This window comes from Euprymna scolopes, chromosome 12 (assembly GCF_053919585.1).
Source record: "Euprymna scolopes isolate OS-2025 chromosome 12, ASM5391958v1, whole genome shotgun sequence".
Taxonomy (NCBI): domain Eukaryota; kingdom Metazoa; phylum Mollusca; class Cephalopoda; order Sepiida; family Sepiolidae; genus Euprymna; species Euprymna scolopes.
In genome coordinates this window covers 6,483,513-6,508,146 of record NC_136493.1, presented here as the reverse complement: position 1 = coordinate 6,508,146, position 24,634 = coordinate 6,483,513, and the positions used below count along the sequence as shown (strand labels likewise).

Genomic DNA, 24,634 nt, shown 5'->3' with positions numbered 1-24,634 from the left:
TCAAAAAAACAAAAAAGAAAACAGAAAAACAAATGTTAAAACTTCTGAAAAAAAAAAAAAACGTGAAAATAAGCCTGTTTCGATATTAAAATTTTTAAAAAATCGGTGGGTACCCATGTGTTTTTGGGTGTGTGTGGTCGTCGGGGGTGTTAATGAAAACCTAAGAATAAGCGATGTAAAAAAAAAAAACAGAAAAACGAACGTTACCGTTACATGAAAAATGGCTTAAACAACACAGGTTCAATATTTAAATTTAAAAAATCGAAAAAAAAAAAAAGACATCTCACACCACGATTCGAACCCAAAAAGTTTAGATAATGAACCAACGCTCTGACCAACTGAGCTAACACGACATACATGAAATTCAGTCAGTTCTTCATCTATTTAAACTAAATCAGGTCATGACGTCATCTGACGCATGTGTAGAACCGGTCGTCGTCATGAGAGGACGGTTTTTGTTGACCCCCCCCCCCTGTAGAAAATTGTCGATTTTGGGGTGAAAAAATTAACGTTTTTGGTCAATTTTTCGGGCGAAGGATGGAGCTTCAATATGATACCGAGTTTGTCAATTTTTGTTCTGTCTGTCGAAAGTTTTTAGCGGACACACAAACATACACACATTTTCGCTTTTATATTTATAGATAATATATAAAGATAGAAAGGATGAGGATTGGAAAGGGTGGTGGGTAGGGGGGGAGGGAAGCAAAATAAGAAATAATTTAAGAAAACAAAACAGCATAAAATGTTTTCATAAATTAAATTATGAATTTAACAAGTTAAAAAACAAAAACTTACGATTGATAAACAACAAAAATGTCAATTTCTTAGTGGAGTAATTTGCATTGGTTACGTAACCGTTTAATTTAAACTTTAGTTTCTCATCTTCGTGATTCACTTCCAAAAGTTCTCTGGAAGTAAGAAAGGAAAAAATAAAACAAATAAACGAAAAAGAATTTTAAAGTATATAAGAAAAAAAGAAAAGAAAAATACAGAATAAAGAAAATAGAAAAAAAAGAGAGAAAAAAAAAGGAAAAGAATTTTTGAAAATATTCATTTATTTTTTCAAAAATTATTTTTATTATCAAAGACTATCATTATCTAATATAACCTTCTGCCAACAATAAACAGTAATGATCTTCTGTAACATCAGTTTAGAACCGAAATCTTCCAACAGATAACACCACCATATACGGCAACACATCAAAGGCTGTAAATGACAAAGTTCTCTCGGATTCTCTCTCCTCTGATCTCGAGCGTGTGGTTCAGTGGGGGAAGATGTGGCTGGTTACCTTTAATGCATCCAAAACCAAACTCCTATCCTTACATCATCAACACTGATCTCCATCTGGCATCAATTGGGATGGATGACTCTTGTCTGAGAGAGGCCCCGTGTTTTGACAAGCTTCTGGGTTTGACCTTTACTCCTGATCTGAAATGGAACACGTACATCAAGTCTGTTGCTAAGGTCGCTGGAAAGATGGTGGGATCCTTCTACCGCTCCAGAAGATATCTCACTACTGATGCAATTCTCTATCTATATAAAAGCCAAGTACGTCCAAGGATGGAATACTGTTGCCATATCTGGGCAGGAGCTGCTAAAAACAGCCTATCCTGCCTTAACAGAGTACAAAATAAACTTCGTGGCTTAGTGGGGGATGCCCTTTTCTCTACCCTGCAACCTCTCTCCCACAGAAGAGACGTTGCGAGCCTATCTTTGTTTTATCGTTATTTCCATGGCAAGTGCTCGTCTGAACTCCAATCTCTGGTCCCCCCTCACCAATCTTTCACGAAAAACACCCATCTAGCCGAATCCACTTTGAAAAATTTCCCCCACTCTTTGTCTGTGCCTAAATCAAAACGTGGATTCCATGAACAAAGCTTCTTTCTTAGAACTGCACGCCTGTGGAACTCTGTTGTCTGCCTGCTTCCCACCTGACTACAACTTGGATGTGTTCAAGTCCAACATTAACAAATTCCTAATGAACCGCCCCCTTAAGTAAACACTTCATCAAATCTCCACACTAACGTAATGTACGTACTTGCAATAACCCTTATCCCTGAGTGGCTTCCGGGCCTTGATAAGTGGTGACCACTGTGTAAAAAAAAAAAAAACAGGCTTCTTCAAGTTTTTTTTTTTACTTACATTCACCCCAAAAGGCATATCGCTACTTAGACATAAGAGGTTACTATTCAAAACCATGCTTAAGAAAGATGAACAAGATGTTGATTTACATTATATTAAAACTTCTGTATATCAGTGCAGTCAAGGAAGCAGGCAGGGAATTCCAAAGTTTAGCTGCTCAAGGGAATAAACTATTAGAGTAGAAAGCTTTCTGGCATTTAGGGATCTCAGCATCGAAAGACTCAAATCATCAACTCTGCATTGAATAATAAATTGTAGTCAAACATAGGAACGCTTGTATTTTGAGCTGGATTCAATAGAACTTCCATACTATCAAATTCTTCAATCTTCACTGTTTTTTGTGATATATTATTTAAAAAATAGTTCAAAACCTTTACCTCTAGTATAACTAAGTGAAATACCTATCTACACCAGGTGAGGGATTATATATTCAAAATATCTTTTAGTTGAAGTTGGAGTTTTATTTAGGCACCATAAGTATTCCTTATTCAATTCTACCCAACAAATTAAGTATAAAATATATTTATTTAGCAGATCTATTAAATTCTAAATTCTTAATTTATGAATATTTTTTCTAGAAAAGAAATTACCTGTTCAGTTTTTAGAAAAGCACTCAGTATAAGCTTATTGCAAAATGTTTGAAATTTTACAATGGTATTTTGAAATGAGATTGACTGGTTGAAAAATCAAGATGAAAACCATGCAATTTTTATGCGAATAGCACCACAGAAAAAGATATCTAAGAAAATGGCAGAAACAATCTGTAGTGGAATGGGGATAGAAAATGGATGGTCACATTCAATGCTGTCAAGACTAAGCTCGTTTCCTTTAATAATTACAAGAAACCTTCTCAATCATCAATGGCTATGGCTAAAGATACATTACCTAAAAGTACTTCGTTCTAACTCCTCAGCTTAACGTTCATAGGGAACATGAGTTGGAACAGATACATCGAGAGCATTGCCAAGGCTGCTGTGAAGAAAGTGGGCTCTCTCTACCATGCTGGAAAGTTACTTACACCTGAAAGTATTTTGTACCTCTACAACGTCATGATTGGCCCATGTATGGAGTACTGCTGTCACATTTGAGCTAGTGCATGTGCTACTAGTCTCTCACTGTGGGACAGTCGCCAATGATCCAATGTTGTTTATACGTAAAAAAAAACAAAAAAACGCTTAGTCATGTCACGTGACGTCAACATCCAGTAATGGCAAACTACAAGCCCTTGTACCCCCTCGATGTAAATATCCCCAACAAACCCAACAAGCAGCAAAATCCAACCCCTGCACCGTAGAGATCCTTAGATGTAAGAAAGCCTTCTACTCTAAGTTTCTTCTCCAGAACTGCTAAATTTTGGAACTCCCGTCCGGGTTCCTGCTTTCCCAACTGTACTGACATGCAGAAGTTCAAGTGCAATGTGAACAGAAATCTTGCTGCTCAACTCCCTACATAGTATCCCTGCAACTTATGTCCTCGATAGTAGCCCCCTAAATAAAAGTGACACTTTGCATTGTTTGGGGTTTACAAACTTTGATCATAATTCCAGTTGCAAAGTATTTCATTAGTAATACCAGTTGCAAAGTATTTCATTAGTAATACCAGTTGCAAAGTATTTCATTAGTAATACCAGTTGCAAAGTATTTCATTAGTAATACCAGTTGCAAAGTATTTCATTAGTAATACCAGTTGCAAAGTATTTCATTCGTAATACCAGTTGCAAAGTATTTCATTAGTAATACCAGTTGCAAAGTATTTCATTAGTAATACCAGTTGCAAAGTATTTCATTAGTAATACCAGTTGCAAAGTATTTCATTAGTAATACCAGTTGCAAAGTATTTCATTAGTAATACCAGTTGCAAAGTATTTCATTAGTAATACCAGTTGCAAAGTATTTCATTAGTAATACCAGTTGCAAAGTATTTCATTAGTAATACCAGTTGCAAAGTATTTCATTAGTAATACCAGTTGCAAAGTATTTCATTAGTAATACCAGTTGCAAAGTATTTCATTAGTAATACCAGTTGCAAAGTATTTCATTAGTAATACCAGTTGCAAAGTATTTCATTAGTAATACCAGTTGCAAAGTATTTGTATTCACTAGTTCTCACACCTCAGAGATTACTCACTTCTGATACTTGATGGTGTTCCCTGGTGACCTAGTGACAACAAGTTTCCCTAGATTTCCAGTACTCTCCTTCTCTTTCGATAACCTTTACAAATGACTTTACACTACAGCAACAGCCATTTTCCATTGATTTTTCACTGGAATTTGGTTCGCAACTAATCTCCTCAAGGTCCCAACACTCTTTCCATTCATCTAATGAAGGTTTGGACAGTGTTTTCCCTATTCGGTACTTCCATTTCATGACTACTTTGCATGGTACCAGCCAGGGCTGATGCCCTTTTTTTAGGGGGGGGGGTGAGTTTACTAATATTATTCCTTTTTCTAATTCGTCTGGTTAGATTTAACACAATGCGTCTATAAAAAATAAACAGAAATTTAATGATTTGGATTATTTGGACCAACATTCTCATCTTGATTTTTATTTCCGTTTCAGTCGATGTAACCTCCAATCTTCTGCATCTTGTCAAACTCAGGAATCTTTTTTATGTCGAAATTGAGAATTGATATGGAATTTCAAACTCAACTATTTATTTAATCCATGAATTATGTGGTGAATTGTTATCTGTCAGCTATGACCTGGTAGAATTGTTAAGTAATTTTTATTTTATTCGTGAGTATAGTCTGTAATAAAAATCAAACTTTCATATCTTCAAAGATTTGAACACTTAGATCGGAGGTTACAGTGGTTGGAACATTGTAAAAATAACGTGGATGAGTATGTGTTATTTGGATTATTCAGACTACTGTTCTCATTCTGTCGGTCATGACTCGATTGAAGTCTTAAGTAATTCGCAATTGTATTCTTCATATCACCCGCACTGAGGATTGAACCTTTAACCTCCAGAAGAGTGTCAATATCATTTGTATTTATACAGATTATAATCCTCATTTTGAATGTTATTTTCATGTTTTGCTGATGTAACTTTCGACCTTTTACTTAAAACTGAATTTTACTTAGTACTTTATCCGTTGTGCGGCAATATCTCATAAATACTAAACAAAGCGTCAGAAGTTACATTGGCTGAAACTTGAAAATAATCGCCAAAATGAGGATAGTAGTCCGAATGATACAACAGACCAACGGATGCCTACCTTGCCACTGATGGTCCATAAATAGTTCGGATGTTGTCAACTTTGGAAGCATTACTTGCAGTACGAACATCAGCCATTCCATCTCCATGCTAAAAAATAAAACAAGTAACTGTTTAGTTCAGTTAACACCTTCTTCTATTATATAAAGGAAAGTTATGTGTGTGTTTGTATGTCTGTTATAAACTTTTGACAGACGCATCAAACAATGACAAAATTGGTATTATTAGAAAGATCAAACTCTCGGATAAAAAATATCGAAAAATTGGCCAAAATGATTCATTTTGTCTGGGTGAACTGGTCGTATTTTTGGAAGGGGGGGGTAGATATTTTCCGTCAAATCCAATGCAATTTCTACATAATTTTTTAACAAATTCAACGTACTTCATATAAATTTAAAATGTTTTCTAATGTTATCAGAAATAATGCCAGCTTTCTAGAATGGCATTAATTTTTACTTCTCAACGAAACTGGTTGTATATGTTTCTTTACTATAATGCCGAAAGAAATACTGCTATTCATGTAATCAAAATGGTACCTACATAATTGTTGCATCTCAAATAGTGAAACACCCAAGAATCACAACAATCGATGAGGTAGAAACAAAATTACGAAAATATGCATCCGCAAGAAATACACAAAAAAATGTTTTAAAAAGAAAACAATGTATTTTAATATGAATTGAAAACTGACAAATCATTTACCGGAAATGACATAATGTGAGTTAATCAACGTTTGTTTCTCCAAAGCCATTTCCTTATTTGTGCTCATGCTCAGATTCAATTCATTCATTCAAGTTGTTCACCAATTAAGCCTTTAAACTTATGCAGTAAGCAGGAAAAACTGCAATCATTATTTCTCTTTAAATTATGGTGTGGATGGGGACAACATGAGATTATCATCACATGCATTGCCAGCAGTTTTGATATGACATCATCTTCTCCTGTTTATTGGAGAGGGAGGGGGGGACTTCCGGCGATGATGTCACTCCTCTTTAAATTATGGTGTTAAATGGAGGACAACTTGAGATTATCATCACATGGATAGGCAAGTGTTTAAAGGAGACGATCCTCTCAGACATTATCTCCTCCTTTTTATTCGAGTAGGTGAGGAGTGACAGGTATGGGGAGTAACTTCCGGTGAAGATGTCATTTCTCTTCAAATTATGATGTTGTGGGATTATCATCACATGGATTGGCAACTGTTTTAATTAGACAATCTTCCCAGATTTCATCTTCTTTTTATTTTGAGTAGGGGGGATAAAAGGAGGAGGAGGTAACTTCCGGTGATGATGTCATTCTTCAAATTATTGTGGGGATGACTTGAGATTACAAAGTGCTCAATATCCTAGATAGAGGAGGTGTGTTTAAGCACAGCATGTCTTGGAAGAAATAATTACTTTGTCTTTTGTAATTGTGTTGTAGTATACATTACTCAATGAAAAATACCCAATACCCGAGCAACTCCAGGCAATCCTGCTAGTTCTAAATAAAAAAACGAAAGAAATCTCATCCATGTGATCATAATTTAAGCAAAACAATTCAAGTAAAAAAATCTTCCAGAAAGAGAGTAAACAAACAAAAATAAAAATAAAAAAAAAACAACCATATCGATATATATAAAAGCCAAAATGTGTGTGTGTGTGCATTTTTTCTGTATGTCCGGCAAAGGCTTTTTAGGAGGGAGTTCTCCGGGGAGTTACTATGACTTAGAACCTTTTATATACTCCTTAGATTATAATTTACAAAATAACGTTGTAAATATCTTTTATTTTAGCGACTTATTTTACAAAATTTGTGCTGTGAATTCGTTTTCTCTACTTGCGTAATATTTGACCTAGAAAACCATATGTTGACATTTTTAAATGTTTATTTTCGGCCATTCTCAAGTCCCTGCCTTCGTGGCGTCATGCTAAGTCATCAGACTATTAACCTCGAGCCTTCAAGTTCGAGCCTACCCCCCTCCCAAAATGTTTTTCACTGTTTTTCCGATTGTTTTCAACAAGTTTAACATATTTTTTTAATATTTTAAACAGGATTATTACTTCACTTATTATTTAGTTTCCATTTTGATTTGATCTACCCCCAACATACACACCTCCGGGCACCCCCGCTAGTCTCTTAGAAAGAGGAAACATAAAAAATTCATTCAATTATTTTTTTTTTCATTTTTTAACCCCAAACAAAACATATTGACACTTGGAAGTTAGGGACTATTATTTGAGATCATGTCTAACCATACAGTCAAGTAAGCAGGAAACAGGAAGAGAATTCAAAAGTCTCGCAGTCTGAGGAAAGAAACTCAGAGAGTAGGAAGTTTTCCAGCAACTGGAGACCATAACAGTGAAGGGGTGGTATTTTGCTGCTTGCAGCGTTAGTTAAGAGTATGTACGTTGTGAGAAAACAAATGTTATGAGCTCATCAGAGCATATGCCATTAAAGTACTTGTAAAACAGGTACAAGGATGCAAGATTACAGTGATGGGACAGAGGTTGGAGCTTGATTGATAATGTGGAAATCTTTCTTGGACCATATCCAAGAGGGAGAGACTAGTGGTAGATGTACCAGCCCAGATGTGGCAACAATACTCCATGCATGGCAAGTTGTAGCTTTGTAGTTAGAATTGTACAGAAATAAACTTCTCTCAAATTGATGAAGTTTTGTAAGAATTTTTTGTGTTTGTGGTTTTTTCATTCTTGTCCAAAATTCTCCCTATTTTAAAAAATAAAACAAAATATCTGTATGTATCTGTGACAAAACGAAAATATCATATTCCAAAAATCACATAAATTGATCAAATAGTTTTATTTTTAAATAAGAAAATCAAATTTTATGAGAATGAGAGCAGAGAGTCTCACTTGCCATTTTGAAAAATTCTCAAAAAACAAGGGAGATAATTCGAGAATAACTCATGCATACTCAATTTGTGTTGTAATGCTTACAAATTTCCATTAATCACTTAAAAAGAATTTTGTATGGATCTTTGTTATGATAAGGTGCAGCAGACTAAGTATTATGGTATCTTTCAATGCACAGTTAGGGATTAACAAGAATTAGTATTTAATGCAAAAATGAGCACAAATATAAGCATATCCAACCATCAAATTGGCATAAAAACATTCATTCTAAATCAATGGGCTTTAATTTTTTCTGTTTTACCTGAATAAAAGATTTTTAAAAATTAAAAATCAATATTTTGTTTTTACCTTTTTCAGAATGAAACCGACTCCTGCATTGTGCACGGCATACCTGGTAAATAGAAGTAAATAATCAGGTTAAAAAAAAAAAAATAGGTTCTACAAGTCATGTTCAATAAGTAATATCTCTGACCGACTCCTCATAGCAATAAAGCAAAATTGAAAATATTTGGAAATTTTCACCAGCTATGGGTAAATAGCTCTGATGCCTTGGCAAAGGCAAAAGGAGTAAACCCTGAAAAAAATAAATAAAAATAAATATAAATATATATGTGGTTTGGAGTCCCGATGGGTGCATGGTGAATCACATCAACACTTTTCCAGCAATTTCTACAGCTGCGCTGGCTTCGATCACATTGGTTTTCCTTTCTCTTGAACTTTGTAATGCCGAGCGGGAGACCCTGGTAACTGGGCAAACCTAGGTCCCCTTATCACCTGCCCAGGCTTGCATCTGGAAAGGTAGCTCCAGCTTCGACTGTATAGCCATATCAGATGCTGCGGTGCACCAGACCAGATGCACAAAACCATTGTCTCAGGAGACAAGGTTGCCACCACAGAGCAAATGAAATTTTACACATTAGTGTTTCTCTACATAGGAACCACCCAGAGTTACACATTTTTTCCATCATTTAATGCAGCTCTGGAGACGGAGAAATTGTCACAGAACTTTAGATTCAAAAGTTATTATTGAGTAGAAAGAACAGCCAACATATGAGCATAACGAAGCTCTCGTCTCAAGGAAAGACTCTGCTATGACAAACTTCTGGAACTGAGCTTCACTTCTGACCTGAAGTGGAAAACTTACATCAAATCTGTTGGTAAAGTTGCTGGAAAAATGGTTGCATCATTGTACTGCTCCAAGAGATATCTCATTCACAGCACAATCCTCTACCTGTACAAATACTTCCTAAAATGCAGTAATGTTGCTAGATTTTGGAAGGAACTGTCCTGAGCACTTTTTTTTCTGCCTTGATAGGGTTCAAAATCTGGTCTGTGATATCCTTTTCTCATCCTTACATCTTACGTTTCATACAAACTGCTCACAACAAAAAAAAAAAAAAAAAAGAAAAGTTTGGTTCTTATCGAGAATTGTCCATAAAAAAAAAAATTAAAAAAAAAAAGTATCACCCTAAAGAAAACAACACTGCATCTTTATTTTTAAACTTTCATTGAAAAAATCAATTCAGGTAACTTGATTATGTAGTAGAGCCGACATCTATTCAATGTAGCTGCCTTCAGCCTCAATTACCGCCTCGATATAGGTCCAGAACTAGGAGCATGCCTTTTCAACAAGTGCCGGCAGGAGCTTGGCGAATCCTCTGTAGATGGTGGCGATCAGGCTGGTTTTGGTTTTGTTGGAGGTCATGTTGGTGATGTTCTTGACGTTGACCAAACAAAGTAGTCCAGCTGGTTCAGGTCAGAGGAGGAGGAGAAGCCAGTGAGAGAAGGGTACAAAGTCGTAGTACTCCTAAAGCCAAGCCTGGGTCTCTTTGGATTTGTGGGTTAGCACAGAGTCCTGCTGCCCCACCCATGGTCTGTCAGAGGCCAGGGGATCACCACTCTCTTCAGCAATCCAGGTACACTTTGGTGTTGACTTTCAAGCCAATTTTGAAGATGTAAGGTGGCATGATGTAGCCTTCAGTTGAAACTACACAAAAGACCATAACTGTGGCCAGAAACTTTGTTGATCTGTGCCCTCAAAGTTGAACTGTCTGGATTTGCATTTTGATGGTGCTGGCAAGGATCCTGTTGTCATAACTTAGATCAGTAGAGGGCATGAGTTGTATAGTGGTGCATTTCCGATCTCACTCGTTGAACATTTTATCACTTTCAGACATGATAGAAGGCTCCTATCACTCTTAGGATTTGTACACATCTGGCTAACTAGTAGATGGTCTGCTAAAAAAAAAAAAAAAAAAGAAGAAGAAGAAGAAAGTGTTCATCAAACAAAAATGGAATCATGTCTTTTCTCAAGCGACAATTTTATCGTTCTACCCTTTACACTATGGGAATGTAATAATTAGGGCTATGACAACAGCATATTCTTTTCACTGTTTTGACTCTCGAGTATATATCCAACACGGACAGTTAATCAACCAAGAACAATATCACTCTATATAAAAGCATATAAGATATCAACGGATACACACTCGAGAATCACAACAATGAAAAGAATATGCTGTTGTCCTAGCCCTAGTAATAATTAAATAAGTCTTTTCTCATTAGTCCGATATCAAAAGGTCTGAACATCTGTCTACAGGCAGGGTTCATACAGATTTTTAATGTCTATTTTCAAAAAGTTTTCAAGGCCTTCTACAGACAAAGTTCAAGTTTTCAAAACAAAATTTGATACATAAACAATGATATAATAAACAAAAAAAAAATTAATAATTGACAACAGGGAAAGTCATTTTCATTTATATACAAAACAATATGTCTGTTGACAATCATATTTACATTCCCTTACCCACTGATATTTATCCAATCAAATGCGATTAAATGTTATTTCCCCCCATTATAGATTAGTATATGCTGTGTTCGTTTTACTTTTAAATTTTGAATTTCTAGTATTGTGGATACCAGAGTTACATCCCTTTATCACAAAACTACCCAATGTTATATGGAAGACAGATAGATCTGTGATAAAGGGAAATAAGTTGTATAAAAAAATAATACGATTAATTTCAGAACAATGTATTTCGATTTTATTTTTTATATTTAAAAAATAGTTTAATGGTATTTTTATTAATACTTAAACAATAATTCAATAGTATTTATTTCAATCTTATTTTTAATATTGCAGAACAAATTTTTACTGAACATAGAGAATGCTATTTTCAAAGCCTTTTTCAAGATATTTTCCATATTTTAAACAAAATAATAGAATTAAGGTCTTTTCAAGGCAAAAGTTAAAACTCAAGAACTTTTCAAGCTTGTGCAAACCCTGACCGGGGATAAATTTTTGTTCAAAACTAACAATCACTTTCAAACTCATTGATTTTCAATTGACCAACTCATTATAGGATAACCCCCTCCACCTCAATGTCATCCATGAAATTGTTAATAAAATTCTCTGCAATACAACCAAATTTTGTACAAAAAAGATTTCATCTATGACTCACTTATCCACAGAGTTTCAGTCTTGAATGTCCCAGTCTTTGTTTTATTGCTAGCCAATGATAAGCCCAATTTATCTGTGCTGAATGTTGGCCAGCCACCAAGGAGTTGGAGAGCCATCTCATCGTCATGGAGATAAAGAGACTGCAGTGGATTTCAGGCATTAACCTTCTCAACCACATTGCTAATGACAGCATTCGTCTGCAATATGGAGTGGCACTAATTGCCGACAAGCTCTATGAATCTCAACTGATATTGTATGGTTGTCATATCCTGCAAATCAACAAGTCTTGCCAAAGTCATGTACAAACAGTTGAGAGCCAGTGAGCAAGAGAAGGGTCAAAATAGTGTTAGTGCATCATGCTTCACCAGGATTTGAAAATTACTGGTGCACACAAGATTGGGTTCATGATCAAAGAAAACAGACAAAATAATGTGATATGATGTGGAACTGTGCCAAGAAAGTATTACTATTATTTGATTTTTATATTTTATAGTTTTTCAAGTCTAGCCCAATAAAATTTTTTTATTATTCTAACCTTTTATCGTGTTTGAAGGTCCAAGTAGTAACCTTACATATCAGTGCCGAGTGCAATTTTTAAGCTTATAAATGAAAGATTGGTTTTTAATTGAATATCAGTGTATAGTGCAATTTATAAAACAAAACATGTTTTTTTTAATGTCCAAAACTTACCGACTTACAACTTCCACAATTTTTGCATGTTCTTCAGCTGGACTGCGAAGTGCTTTCCTCCGTGTAGCCACGTTATAAAAAAGATCTTCCACCTAAAAATATACAATGCATCATAACTGAAATGGCTAATTTCCATTCAGAATGAGAAATATAATGTTAACCCATATTCCTGTCAACAATTTTGCTTTCAGATTTTCAAATAGAAGAAAGAGTGTAACCCTCACGTGAGAAGGTGGTTAAGGACCCCTGTCTATCCGAATTCTTGGTTCGTGCAGTCTAGTCTTCTCTGAGGTTGTTACATGAAATCTGGTATGCTGAAAGCGAATATCGAAGCAGCAGGCAGGAAGAAAGACAACTCATGTAGACTAATCTAGAGTGTTAATTTCGCAAAATTACGTACAAATGTTTTTACAATATCATTCAGTTTTTTGCAATTTTTTTTTTTCGAAGTCTCAAATCTCTTCACAGATAGCGACAGACAGTTGAAGGAGGAAGTCGGAGAGGTCACATCCCTATACGGTCTGTTCTTCTCAAAATCAACAAGCGATCCCCAACTGCAACTGATCTGATCTGACTAATTTTCGCACGACAGTTGTATATATAGTAAGATATGTGGATGGGGTGGAAATTCCCCCCAGCCAATAAGATTTTGCCACGAAATCGAAAACCCCATATCCTGGGTGGGCACAATTCCCATACCTTAAATCTGAATTACTAATTCTCACGATTTCCAAGGCCAGATGTCAATTCTGACATCCGACCTTGAGATCACTTAAGGCCAGACAATGTTATAAGTGAAATTTCCTGTCCTCAACTTTTAGCAGTAAAAATATATTTCTCTGGTTTCAAACAATATCTATTTTGACATGAAATAAAATATATATATTTATCTTCTCTATCTTAAATCCTTGGGTTATCTGGCGTCACCCGGGAATAAAAAGCTACTTCAGCGTAGTTCTAACGCTCCTCAATGGGGAATTACGTTACAGAGCATAATATTTCAGACTATATAACTTCCAACTTTCTTCAGATGAATTTTTTTAATTTGGGAAGCCAGGACTGGATAGACTGGATGTTGTGTGTCACAGTTAATACAGTATAAGTTGAATGCCACTAATTTGTGTTCAAAAGTGCACAGAGGTCGAAGGGTTGAGGCTGACAGGTTTTAAACCCATTTACAACATGTGCACCTGCATGCTAGCAAAGGTCACAAGGCAGGTTAGTGCATTTTGAGTGCAAGCCAGGTAACGGGGATTAATGCTCCACACATACACCATAAAATAAATAGGGATGCACATGCATTTTCTAGTGAGTCGTGAGTTTGACTATCTACAATCTAGATTCTACAATTCGCAGGCAGTTAGTCTGTGGCGATTCCAACAAGATGCAAGACTCATCGTGGGAGTGGTGAGAGATGTGTGGATGGATGGCAGATAAACCGATAGCAAAATTCCCATTCTCCTTCTAAGGATGAGCAGAGAATAGGGATGTGACTTCAACCGTGAAACTGAATAAAGTTCCAATTGTCCAGAGAAATGAAACTTGCATCTGTTATGCATGAGAGAGCTTTTGTTCTAGGGGAGCTGACATCAGGACACAAACCACGCGAGGCACGGTCAAGGGATGCGAAAAAGATATAAAAGGTACGTTCTGCTTCATTTTTATAAACCCCTTAAAAGGGCTGATGTTAAGTAAACATTGACACGCAATATAAGCAAACACCTCTTCCTCCCCTCCATGCAACATGGGTTGTTAAGCGAATTTTATTTTATTCTTATTTATTTTATTCTTAATCCTTAGTATTGCCTGTAGTTAGAACTGACCTTTCAAGAGACTTATTTAGAACTGAATGCCTTTATTTGTTACACCATGATTCATGTAGACAATTCAATCTTGCCATGGCTGATTTAACAAGAACAATCTACTCCCATGTTTTAAATATATAGATGATAGATTTCAAAAAGATACACCTAAAAAAAGTTGGTAGGTACATCAGCTGAAACATTATGGAAATGATAAAAAAAAATTTTATATAGAAATCACTTCAAATAAGGCATGAAGCCACTTGATATAAGGAGCTCGTATTTACAATGCCTCCCCATGGGACAGAGATAGACATCAGGGTCGTTTTTTGATGCTAACAAGAATGAAAGATGATTATCGTAAAGACATGAGATGCCGATTGACTTTAGTTTTGAAAAGACCAAGACTGTGCCTAGAATGAAAAATAAAGAGAAGAAAGAGAGTTCCACACCCGTGCAGTTCTTGGAAAGAAACTACTGGAACAAGAAGCTGTATTACAATGAGGTAGCAGAAAAGCAATTTGACCACAACCACAAGACCACGAGTAACACAAGCTAGAACAAATACATGCTATAATCGTATTTATAAAACGTCTGAGACTAACAAAATCATGTCTGTGAGAGGTTGCAAAGGGTTATTTCTTAATTGTTTCGTCACACTTCAAACCTCTCAGACCCACATGCTGTCTGGTACCACCGCAAAAGAACAAACAAAAAAAGACACTGATTTGGCAATGCATTTTATAGTTCTTCTAAATCAACGCATTTCATTACTTTTCCAAAGTCTCTTCACACACGTGCTTTTTTAAAAGTCTGTCACCGCCACCCCATGCAGGCACCAGCGCTTTTTCGCCCTCGACTTTCATGCATCTATCTTACCCGGCGCGCACTTTGTTTCTCCTTCAATATTTTTTTTTTTTTCTTTTTCTAGTGATACAAAATTGTGCACACTTGTTAATTTGCATATGTGCTTTAATGGCTGATGCTGCCAGTACCTTCGCGAGTCAGCCATCCCTCAGCTGCTGCTAATATTTTCTCGATGGATTAAATGTATGAACGCCAAGAAAGATTTAATGAGAAAGAAAGACCAAGAAGTTTTAGAGTCAATTTCTCCTCAAGAGTCATCCATAAGAACCTCAGGAAATAAAGGGACACACCCACAATTGAAAGATAAAAGCAGAGTCTGAACAGGATTGAATGAAACAAGCCATTTTTACTCAAATCCATAATTAAATCCAGATCAACTTCTAGATCAACTGCATATTTCAATTGATTCAAGAATAATGAGCGAGAAGCAATACCAGAATAAAGCATGGTGTCATCAGCATAAATGTTAATTTTCTTAATATTCTCTGGAAGATTATTTATATAGAGAAAAAAAAACAAGAGTTGGGCCTAAAATAGAGCTCTGAGGAAGACTGGTATTGATAGGAAAAGAAAATAAAGACACTCCAGAGTTACTAACAAGCTTCGATCAGAAAGAAAAGACCCAATAATATAAAGAACATTATCACCAATATCATAACATAGAAGACAAGAATGCCACACTTTGTCAAGCATCTTTGAAATATCAAGTGCAATGTCTCTACCCTCTCCTGAATAATCCAACAAATCCGCTCAGTTACAATAATTAATAGTTGAATGAAAACCACAAAAGCCATATGGAACACCACTAAAATGACTAGATTTTCTAGAAAAATCAACAAGCTTGCCATTGACCAACCTTGCGAAAATTTTACTAATAACAGAGGGAAGACAAACAGAACAATGCTTAGTTGGATCAGAAATTTGAAAGATAGGGACAACAGAGGATAACAAGAAGGAAAACAGAGGCCTGAGACAAACCATATAATGTCCAGAAGCACAAGGTTTGAGAACAGGAATCGAATCAGGACTGGATATTTTAGACTGATCAAGATCAGCAAAAAACTTAGGTATGATAATTACAAAATCAAGAGACTTATCAGTTTTTAAAGAAAAATCTGGCATAATATGAATTAATGGTGCAATTTTCTGTAGTGTGTCATCCAATCCAATCGTGTATTTTCAAACAATTTTTCAGGGAAAAACAATTATGTACTTAAGTGTCATGTTAAATTAGTACAAATTCAAAAAATTACAACAAAATTGTCCAGTAAAAGATGTGGTAGTAGATCAATAAAAAGCAAAATGGCCGACCTGAAAGATAGTGTCATCAGATTCTGCGCAAAGCAACTTAAACGGAAGAATGCATTACCCCCCCCCCCCCGATTTCGATCTTCTACAGGGTTAATTTTTAGTAAAAAAAAAAAAAAAAAAAAAAAAGCAACTTAAAAAAATTTTGTTTTTTACTAATAATTATTTTTCTACTGGACCATTTAATGTTTTTATCTGAAATCCATTTTTCTGAAGACACACTATCGTACAGTTGCACCAAATAAACTTACAGTGATTTGTGTTCCGACATTACCAGCGCTTGGTTTGACAGGTGCTTTCAGTTTTCCATCTTGATACGATCCTCTACAATGAAAATAAAAAATAACTTCATACATCATTAATGTAATGAAGAATTTTATCAAGAAATAAAAAAAAATAAAACCCTCAAATTGAAGAAATTAAATTAAAAAAATTGCCCCCAAACCAGGGTATGAGGAGTTATGATGTGATTCTAGTAGATTTGTGTCTTTACTCTCTTAGTTAAATATCTCTCTCTCTCAGCTGTCTGTCAATGTCTATATTTCTTGAACAAATTAAATCTATTTTAAACTTGTCAAGGATAGGAATGGCTGATGACAAAAAAGAAAGCCTGGAATTATGTTAGATTTCCCAATCTGGGACTCTAGAAGAAAATCAAAAGACTTATAAAGATGAATTAATTTGCTTTTTCCATGAATGTTGCCGTGGCAGATTCCAGCATGAATATGGCGAAACGCTCAACCAATGCAAGCAGACAACAGATAATAATTTGGAAGAAAATATTAGTTTTAATTATGCAAAAATTTAAACCAGTATAGTTCTAGTAAAGCCATCACAATAAATCTAGCAGGTTTTCAAATTATGCCACAATCACTGGAAAAAGTGCTTTCATTTTGCCATATTAATGGAAACACATGTGGTCCCATGACATTGCAACTGTTTGAAATTTTCAACAATAGTTTGTCATCAGTAGGACTAGAACAGCATATTCTTCTCATTGTTTTGACTCCAGTGTGTATTCGTTGATATCTTATATGCTTTTGTATAGAGTGATGTGGTTTTCGACTGATTAATCGTGTCTGTGTCGAATATAGATTTGAGAGTCAAAACAATGAAAAGAATATCCTAGTCATCAGTTCGGAACACACTGTGACTGATTGGGAAAATTTGAGACATTTGCAAGAAGTACTTTCTTAGAAATCCCAGTAGATAATTAAAAACCTTAAAAAAAAAAAAAGAAAAAGAAAAAAAAAAGCATACTCCCCTATACATTATTTTAATTGAAATTCAAAAATTCAGCCTTGATCGCCCTTCAAGGCCCATGGTGCAGTGGATAGAGACGTTGAATCTCTACAGTTCCAGGTGAAAATTGTCTGAAGAGCGGTTTCAATCCTACCCAAAGCCGGCCAGAGGTTTACTTGACCGAAAATGTGGTGGGACGACAACAACTATGGAAGGCAGTAATGGAAGGATGTAGTTAGAAGATTTGGAGTTCCTATCCTGTTGCGGTTACCACCTGACGAAGGCCAGAGAAATAGTTGGCCGAAACGTCGTGAAACATCTAAAAGATTAGGATAATAGTCCGCAATAAATAAATACCTACTCCCCTAATCTTAAAAAAAAAAAAAATTTTGTCATAAAACATATTTTTGTAACCCCAGCACCAATAAAAACTTTCAAACAATAACATTTCTAAAAAAAAAATAAAATAAAAAAATAAACAAAAAATTTTTTTTTATTTGTGGCTACACATTTTACAAAAAACATAAAACAAATATTCGTTCATTAAACTTACCCCAAATTAAATTACTATACAATAAATGTTTTCTATCATATTTTCTTTTATTTCTAGCGTTTTAAAATTTGATCAGATTTCAGCAAAAACCGTCCTCTCATGACGAGATCGGTTCTACGCATGCATCAGATGACGTCATGACCTAATTTAGTTTAAATAGTTGAAGAACTGACTAAATTTCATGTACGTCGTGTTAGCTCAGTTGGTTAGAGCATTGGGTCATTATCTAAACGTTTTGGGTTCGAATCGGGGTGTGAGATGTCGGTTTTTTTTTTCGATTTTTTTAAATTTAAATATTGAAGCAGGGTTATTTAAGCCATTTTTCGCATAACGTTCGTTTTTCTGGGGGTTTTTTAATTCGCTTATTCTTAGGTTTTCATTAACACCCCCGACCGACCACGCACATCCAAAAACACTCTGGTACCCACCGATTTTTTACATTTTAATATTGAAACAGGCTTATTTAAGCCATTTTTCACATGTTTTTTTTTTTTTGGTTTTAACATTCGTTTTTGTTTTTGTTTTTCGGATTTTTACATTTATCGTCGTTCATTTGCCTTACGTTAGTTTTTTTTGTATTTTTTGTTTTGATTACCCCCTCCTTTATTTTTCAGATAAGTTTTAACGTTCGTTTTTATTACTTCACTTATTCTTAGGTTTTCATTAACAATCACACACACCTCCAAACACTCGGGCAACGCCGGTTACCCCCCCCTCCCCCCGCTAGTAATAAATAAATAAGAATAACTAGCAGGACCTGCTAATCGACGTTGCCTGGTGAAAGCCTGAGCAAAAAAGTAAACTACGGTTGTTGTTGGTGGTCACTGCCGTCCCTGAACAATTGTGGACACTGGCAATCATGGCTGAAATTAAATAATCTTGCTTACACTGGCAATTAGTGCTGGTTTGGAGCGATAACATGCAGGTATTGTTTGAATTTTATAAAAAGCAATTAAGGGAATGCCTAAATCAGTATGAATTAATAAAAGTACGGAATATGGTCCATTAGAACATTAATGGAAAGTAAAAACAAAAGTATTAAAGCACATTCCAGTTTTATGTCGTCTTTTTTAACGTGTAAAACAAAACAATTACGACTTTTTTCATATACTTCTTTGAGTATTGTCATGTTAAGAACGGCGTTTGGAATAGACACCCTCAACATCCCTATGTAAAGAATGGCTTTTGGAGTATACAACCCCCTTTTTATGGGGGGAGGATGTGTAAAAAAATTCACTCAAATTTAACTGTGATAATCAGTATCAGCATACCCACCTGCAAGTGCTAAAAAAAAAAAAAAAAAAAAAAAAAAAAATTGTGGGATGGCAGCGTCGGTAGGTGAGAAGTATATTTGTTTATCGTGCATGTGTACAAAACTTGGCAGCTAATGAATAATACAGGTGTTTATATCTTTATAAGTACTTGTCCCCGCAAAATTTGAAGGAGATTTTCTTAATTAGCATAATAGAAAACCTCTAAAAGTAGTCATTCAAAAAGAAAATTGTGGAGGCAGACCTAATGTTCAAATTTATCCCCTCTCCCAAGCTTAATGTATGCCCAATATCGAGAATCAGTCCAGAAAAGAAATTTAAGTAAAATACTCCACTGAATTCAATTCCCTGTGTAATGAAATTTACTTTTAAAAAAAAAAAATTTTGCCTTGAAAATGTAGTGTAAAAAAAAAAAAAAATCAGTAATTGTGACTAAAACCAGACTAACTTTCAAACATACGTGTAGGCCTGTCAAATGTTGTTCTAAAGTTACATAAAATAATGGCTAGATAATAAATTTGTATGTGGCATCTGTTCTTGCAAACCAATGCTATTTTGGTACCACAGAGGAATTTCTGCAATCAAAATATTATATAGGCGATAAATAACAATAATAAATAATCTTTTATATGTAAAACAAAAATAAATCAATTTATAGATTTTCTAAAGTTAATCTCTATGTCTTATTCTTGAAGTTAGATATTAACCATAAACAAAACTATGTCTTATTCTTGAAGTTAGATATTAACCATAAACAAAACTATGTCTTATTCTTGAAGTTAGATATTAACCATAAACAAAACTGTCTTATTCTTGAAGTTAGATATTAACCATAAACAAAACTATGTCTTATTCTTGAAGTTAGATATTAACCATAAACAAAACTATGTCTTATTCTTGAAGTTAGATATTAACCATAAACAAAACTATGTCTTATTCTTGAAGTTAGATATTAACCATAAACAAAACTATGTCTTATTCTTGAAGTTAGATATTAACCATAAACAAAACTATCGGCCAACGATTTAGTTTGAAAAAAAAAAAAAAAAAAACTTACTTAAATGCGCATTTTGAATCCGCTGTACGTGTCATGATGGTAACATGTGCAACATGACTTATACTGGACAACGCTTCACCACGAAAGCCATAAGTTGCAATTGAAGACAAGTCATCAAATGTCTTGAGTTTGCTTGTAGTGAATCGCTCGCATACAATTTCCATATCATCTTTCTGAAAAACAACAAAAAACTCATCCACAAGATTGCCACTCCTCACAATTAATCTTCTTTAAAAAGACATTGTTGACAGTCTAAAATATTAAGAAAAATTATTTCAATCATTTAATAAAAAAATTTTTGTGAGATTCCATACCACCCCCCCTCGACAACAAACACAACTCAAGCATTGTTTCCGAAGCCTTCTCCTCCGTCTTCTGCCTTGTTGTTTTCTCTCACATTGACAGTTGCTGGGGAGGGTGGTGAGTGGGTGGGTGGGTGGATGGGGGGGTGGGGAATTACAGGTTCACAGGTATTAAAAAAATAAAACACAAACTCCGACATATTCTGCAAATATCAGTTGCACTCTGCATATGTGAGTGTGACATCATTGAATCTCTACACGTTAAGGTCCATATCTCTGTCCTATCGAGGCTGTGTTCACCAGGTGATATCACCTCATTTAAATCTAAAGCTCTCTCGATCTGGTCCAAGCCACAACCTGCCTTCAACTCTATCAACTGTAGCAAACCAAAGATGGTACATAAACTGTACTTAACTATCGTAAACTGTCACAACAGAGGAAGTTGTCCACCAAGGAACACAAATGAAAGCTAATATAAGATTGTTAATCAAGGAGTGGCAGTAACGGGAACAAAAGATCAGTCAATATATTTTAGTTTTTATTTTCTAAGAGTAGTAATGAATTTTCCACCCACCCTCCCAAAAAAACTAAAATATATTAACCAAGTTTTTGTTCCTGTTGCTGCCACTCATTGATTAACAATCCTATTTTAGCTTCCTTTTATATTCCATTACCTTTGTTCTGCTGATAAACTGGTTTCCTATTTTTTTTTTTTATTGACAGGGGGGGGGGCATAGTATTGCAATAATTTAAAAACAACATTTGATGTTCTAAATTCCCAAAATAATTTTACCTAATAATGTTTTCAATAATATGACCAACCTCTTCCATTCCAAAATAGCACCAAGTATGCAAAACACAGTGGATTCATACTTTTACCAACAAGATTGAACGGATATATTAATGTATCCATGAGTATTCCACTCCTCATGGTTAATACCAGCAAAAGTGAAGAGAAAAAAAATAAGTCTACTTTGAAAAAGATATTGTCAAAGATCTCAAAAAAAAAATTTGATCAATAAAAAGTTTCATAACATTATTTGGTGTTCTGAATTCTTGACACAAAAAAAAACTTACAATTAAAAAAAAAAAACCTCCCTTGTATTAATTTGTTATAAGTTATTTCCCTTTACTATGAGAACTCTTCAGTCAAGTTGTGCGGTGAAATAAGAGTTTTTTTACCTCTTTTTAAACATCATCACCATACGATTCAAACATATAACTAGATATGAACTGCCTTAAATAAGTTTCTAGACTTTTTTACGGGGATTAAAAATTGTTGTAGACTCTTGAAAATTCAGTATGTTATTACTATACATCTTCTGACATGATTGACCAATTTTTATGATTTCAGGTTCAAAGCAAGAATCGGAATACACCCTACTAAAGCCTGATTGTCGCAGCTGGTGAATTTAACAAATGCAATCTGGAGATGAGGACACTTTATGCAATAAAATTCTGTTTTAAACTTGGAATAAAAAATGCCACAAAACATATGGAATGCTTCAGACTGCTTTTGGGCCATCTTGCATGAATCGAGCATCAGTTTTTGACTAACAACACACATGAACTGATAAAATGCTTTGGATAATCACAGATTTCAAGGGGTTTCTTCTAAAATAGTCATATTTTAAAAAACAAAGCGCTTTAAATCCTCAAAATAGCACCGTTTTGTTTAGAAATTAATATACTTTCGAATGAATTAATAAATAATGATGTACAGTGTATATTTTAAGAGTTTTAAGCAAATAAAGTGATAAAAATGTGAACGTCATAAAACAGCATTTTCGGTAAGGTTTTGTAACAACCCTTCTAATTTGTAAATGCTCGTACCACGTTTGGATTAAGAATTTTGTCATGATATTGGAAATTAACGAGAAGAGACATCAGTTTTCATAGTTTGGGGTGTCCAAAATGCTTATGACAACTGGATTTTTTTTTATTGTGTTAAAAAAAAAAAAGAAAGACTTCAATATGACGAGTATTGAAAATTTTGCAAACCTTGCTTCGGACACCCACTAGTAAATAAAACAATTTTTTTTTTACTGCTTTTATCCATTAAAAGTATAATTGTATGTTGTTTTCTCTTGTGGTAGCTAGCAATTTAAAATCATGATATCCGGAAAAAAAAAAAATCGTTTCTATTGACTTTCAATGCAAAACTGCTTTGTAATAGTAGTAGCACCAGCGATAGCAGGGCTGTAAATAGACATTTATTTTTGTTGTGGAGTTTTGTTCCAGAACGATTTTTTAAAAATAATTGAAAATATGAATATAAAGAAAATGGTCTTGCCTGTTTAGTTAGTTTAATTAGAGCTATTCGGTTATCAGAATATTAAAGCAATCCCAAACAGTCCGGCATAATGAACTTTGTTCAATTTGCAATTTCTCGCAAATTTCTAATCAACTTTTTAAAAATATCTATATGGTTGAAAAGACAAGAAAATGTATAACTTGTGTGCATTAGTTTTTAATGGTGAATTAAACAGTGTTTTGCCTTGAGCAACCGAAAATGTGAAATGATCTTTTGTTCACGCGTATGAGAGGTATACCCCCTATTTGTTTTACATTTTTGTCTTTTTTACAATTTTTCAGCGAATTATTATTAAATGGACACTAATCTTCCAGATTATAAAAAAAATGCAAATGTTTTTGTAAATAATCAATATTTAAATATTTATAGGTGTGCTGAGTTTCTAGTGAAATCAGGAAATAAAAAACATCTTAAACTGGAAAGTTTAAAACGAAATAATGTGTCACTCAGTAGCTAAAAAGACATGAAATGTAATTGAAAATAAAAATCATATTCATTCAAAATTTATGAACGATTTTTCAGCTTTAGCAATTTTTTTTTTTATATATAAATAGGTGGACAAAAAATACTTATTGCAATTCCTGTAGATGGGAATATTCACTGGTCACGTGAGAGAGTCGCTATATTTTTCTCAATGATGGCCAGAAAGTGAGTGTCCAATTTGGTAGAACATTATAATTGAAAACTGATCCCAACAATAAAAGCCATAAAAAATACTTTTTCAATTTTTTTTTTTATCTGAAATTGATGAGATTACCTGGAAAAAAAAAAGTGAAAATTGTAGAATTTAGAGGTGGAGGAGCAATCTTGTACATGCCCACCAAAAAAAATGAAAAAAGAAATTGTATTCCTTCTGAATACGCAAAGAAATCAATACTGTCGTTTGAGTAAAGTTTGAATACTTACTAGACCCCATCCTGTCAGTTTGTCTGTACAAAGGTTTGTCAAGACAACCTGGCATGAGGGTACTTCAACCTACAAGTAAACCCTGACCAGATATTCAAAATAACATTGTATTCTAAACCCAAATAAAATCCTCTAAGAAATATACTGACTCATACAAGGAATAGTGCACCTTTTCCAAGTAATAATGGCAAGTGCTCGACTGAACTCCAATCTATGGTTCCTCTTTGCCAAACTTTCACAAAAACACTTAACTTGACAGATTCCATGAACAAAGTTTCTTTCTCAGAATTGCCTGCATGTGGAACACTGTTTGCTTCCTGGTTGAATACAGCATGGTAGCTTTCAAGTCCAATGTAAACAAGTTCTGGATGAGCCGTCCTCATAAATAATCAAATTATACCCAATTTACACCATTAACGATTACTACTACAACCTTACATTTCATTAACCCTTATCCTTGAGTGGCTTTCAGGCTTTGATAAGTGGTGACTCCCAAGTAAAAATAAATGTGACCTCAAGTAACAGCACTAAACTGGATAATGCACCAGACTAGATGAATTCTTATTCTGGAATGCGATAAGATCAAGAGACAGCAGGATATATAAACTATAACAGAATTAACTGTAAAGGGAGGTAAAGGAAAATCA

The 24,634-nt window shown here is 34.5% G+C and overlaps 1 protein-coding gene across 1 annotated transcript in view; it reads right to left on the bottom strand.

Moving 5' to 3' along the window:
• Window positions 1–24,634, bottom strand: part of LOC145291154 (DNA mismatch repair protein Mlh1-like) — a 94,101-nt gene that overhangs the window by 53,280 nt on the left and 16,187 nt on the right. Inside the window, exons 4-9 of the mRNA XM_080136683.1 lie at window positions 20,466–20,638; window positions 16,594–16,666; window positions 12,366–12,457; window positions 8,564–8,606; window positions 5,362–5,450; window positions 796–908 (exon numbers count right to left, since the gene is read on the bottom strand). Of these exons, the coding sequence (XP_079992809.1) occupies window positions 796–908; window positions 5,362–5,450; window positions 8,564–8,606; window positions 12,366–12,457; window positions 16,594–16,666; window positions 20,466–20,638 (583 nt within the window). The remainder of the gene's footprint in view (window positions 1–795; window positions 909–5,361; window positions 5,451–8,563; window positions 8,607–12,365; window positions 12,458–16,593; window positions 16,667–20,465; window positions 20,639–24,634) is intronic.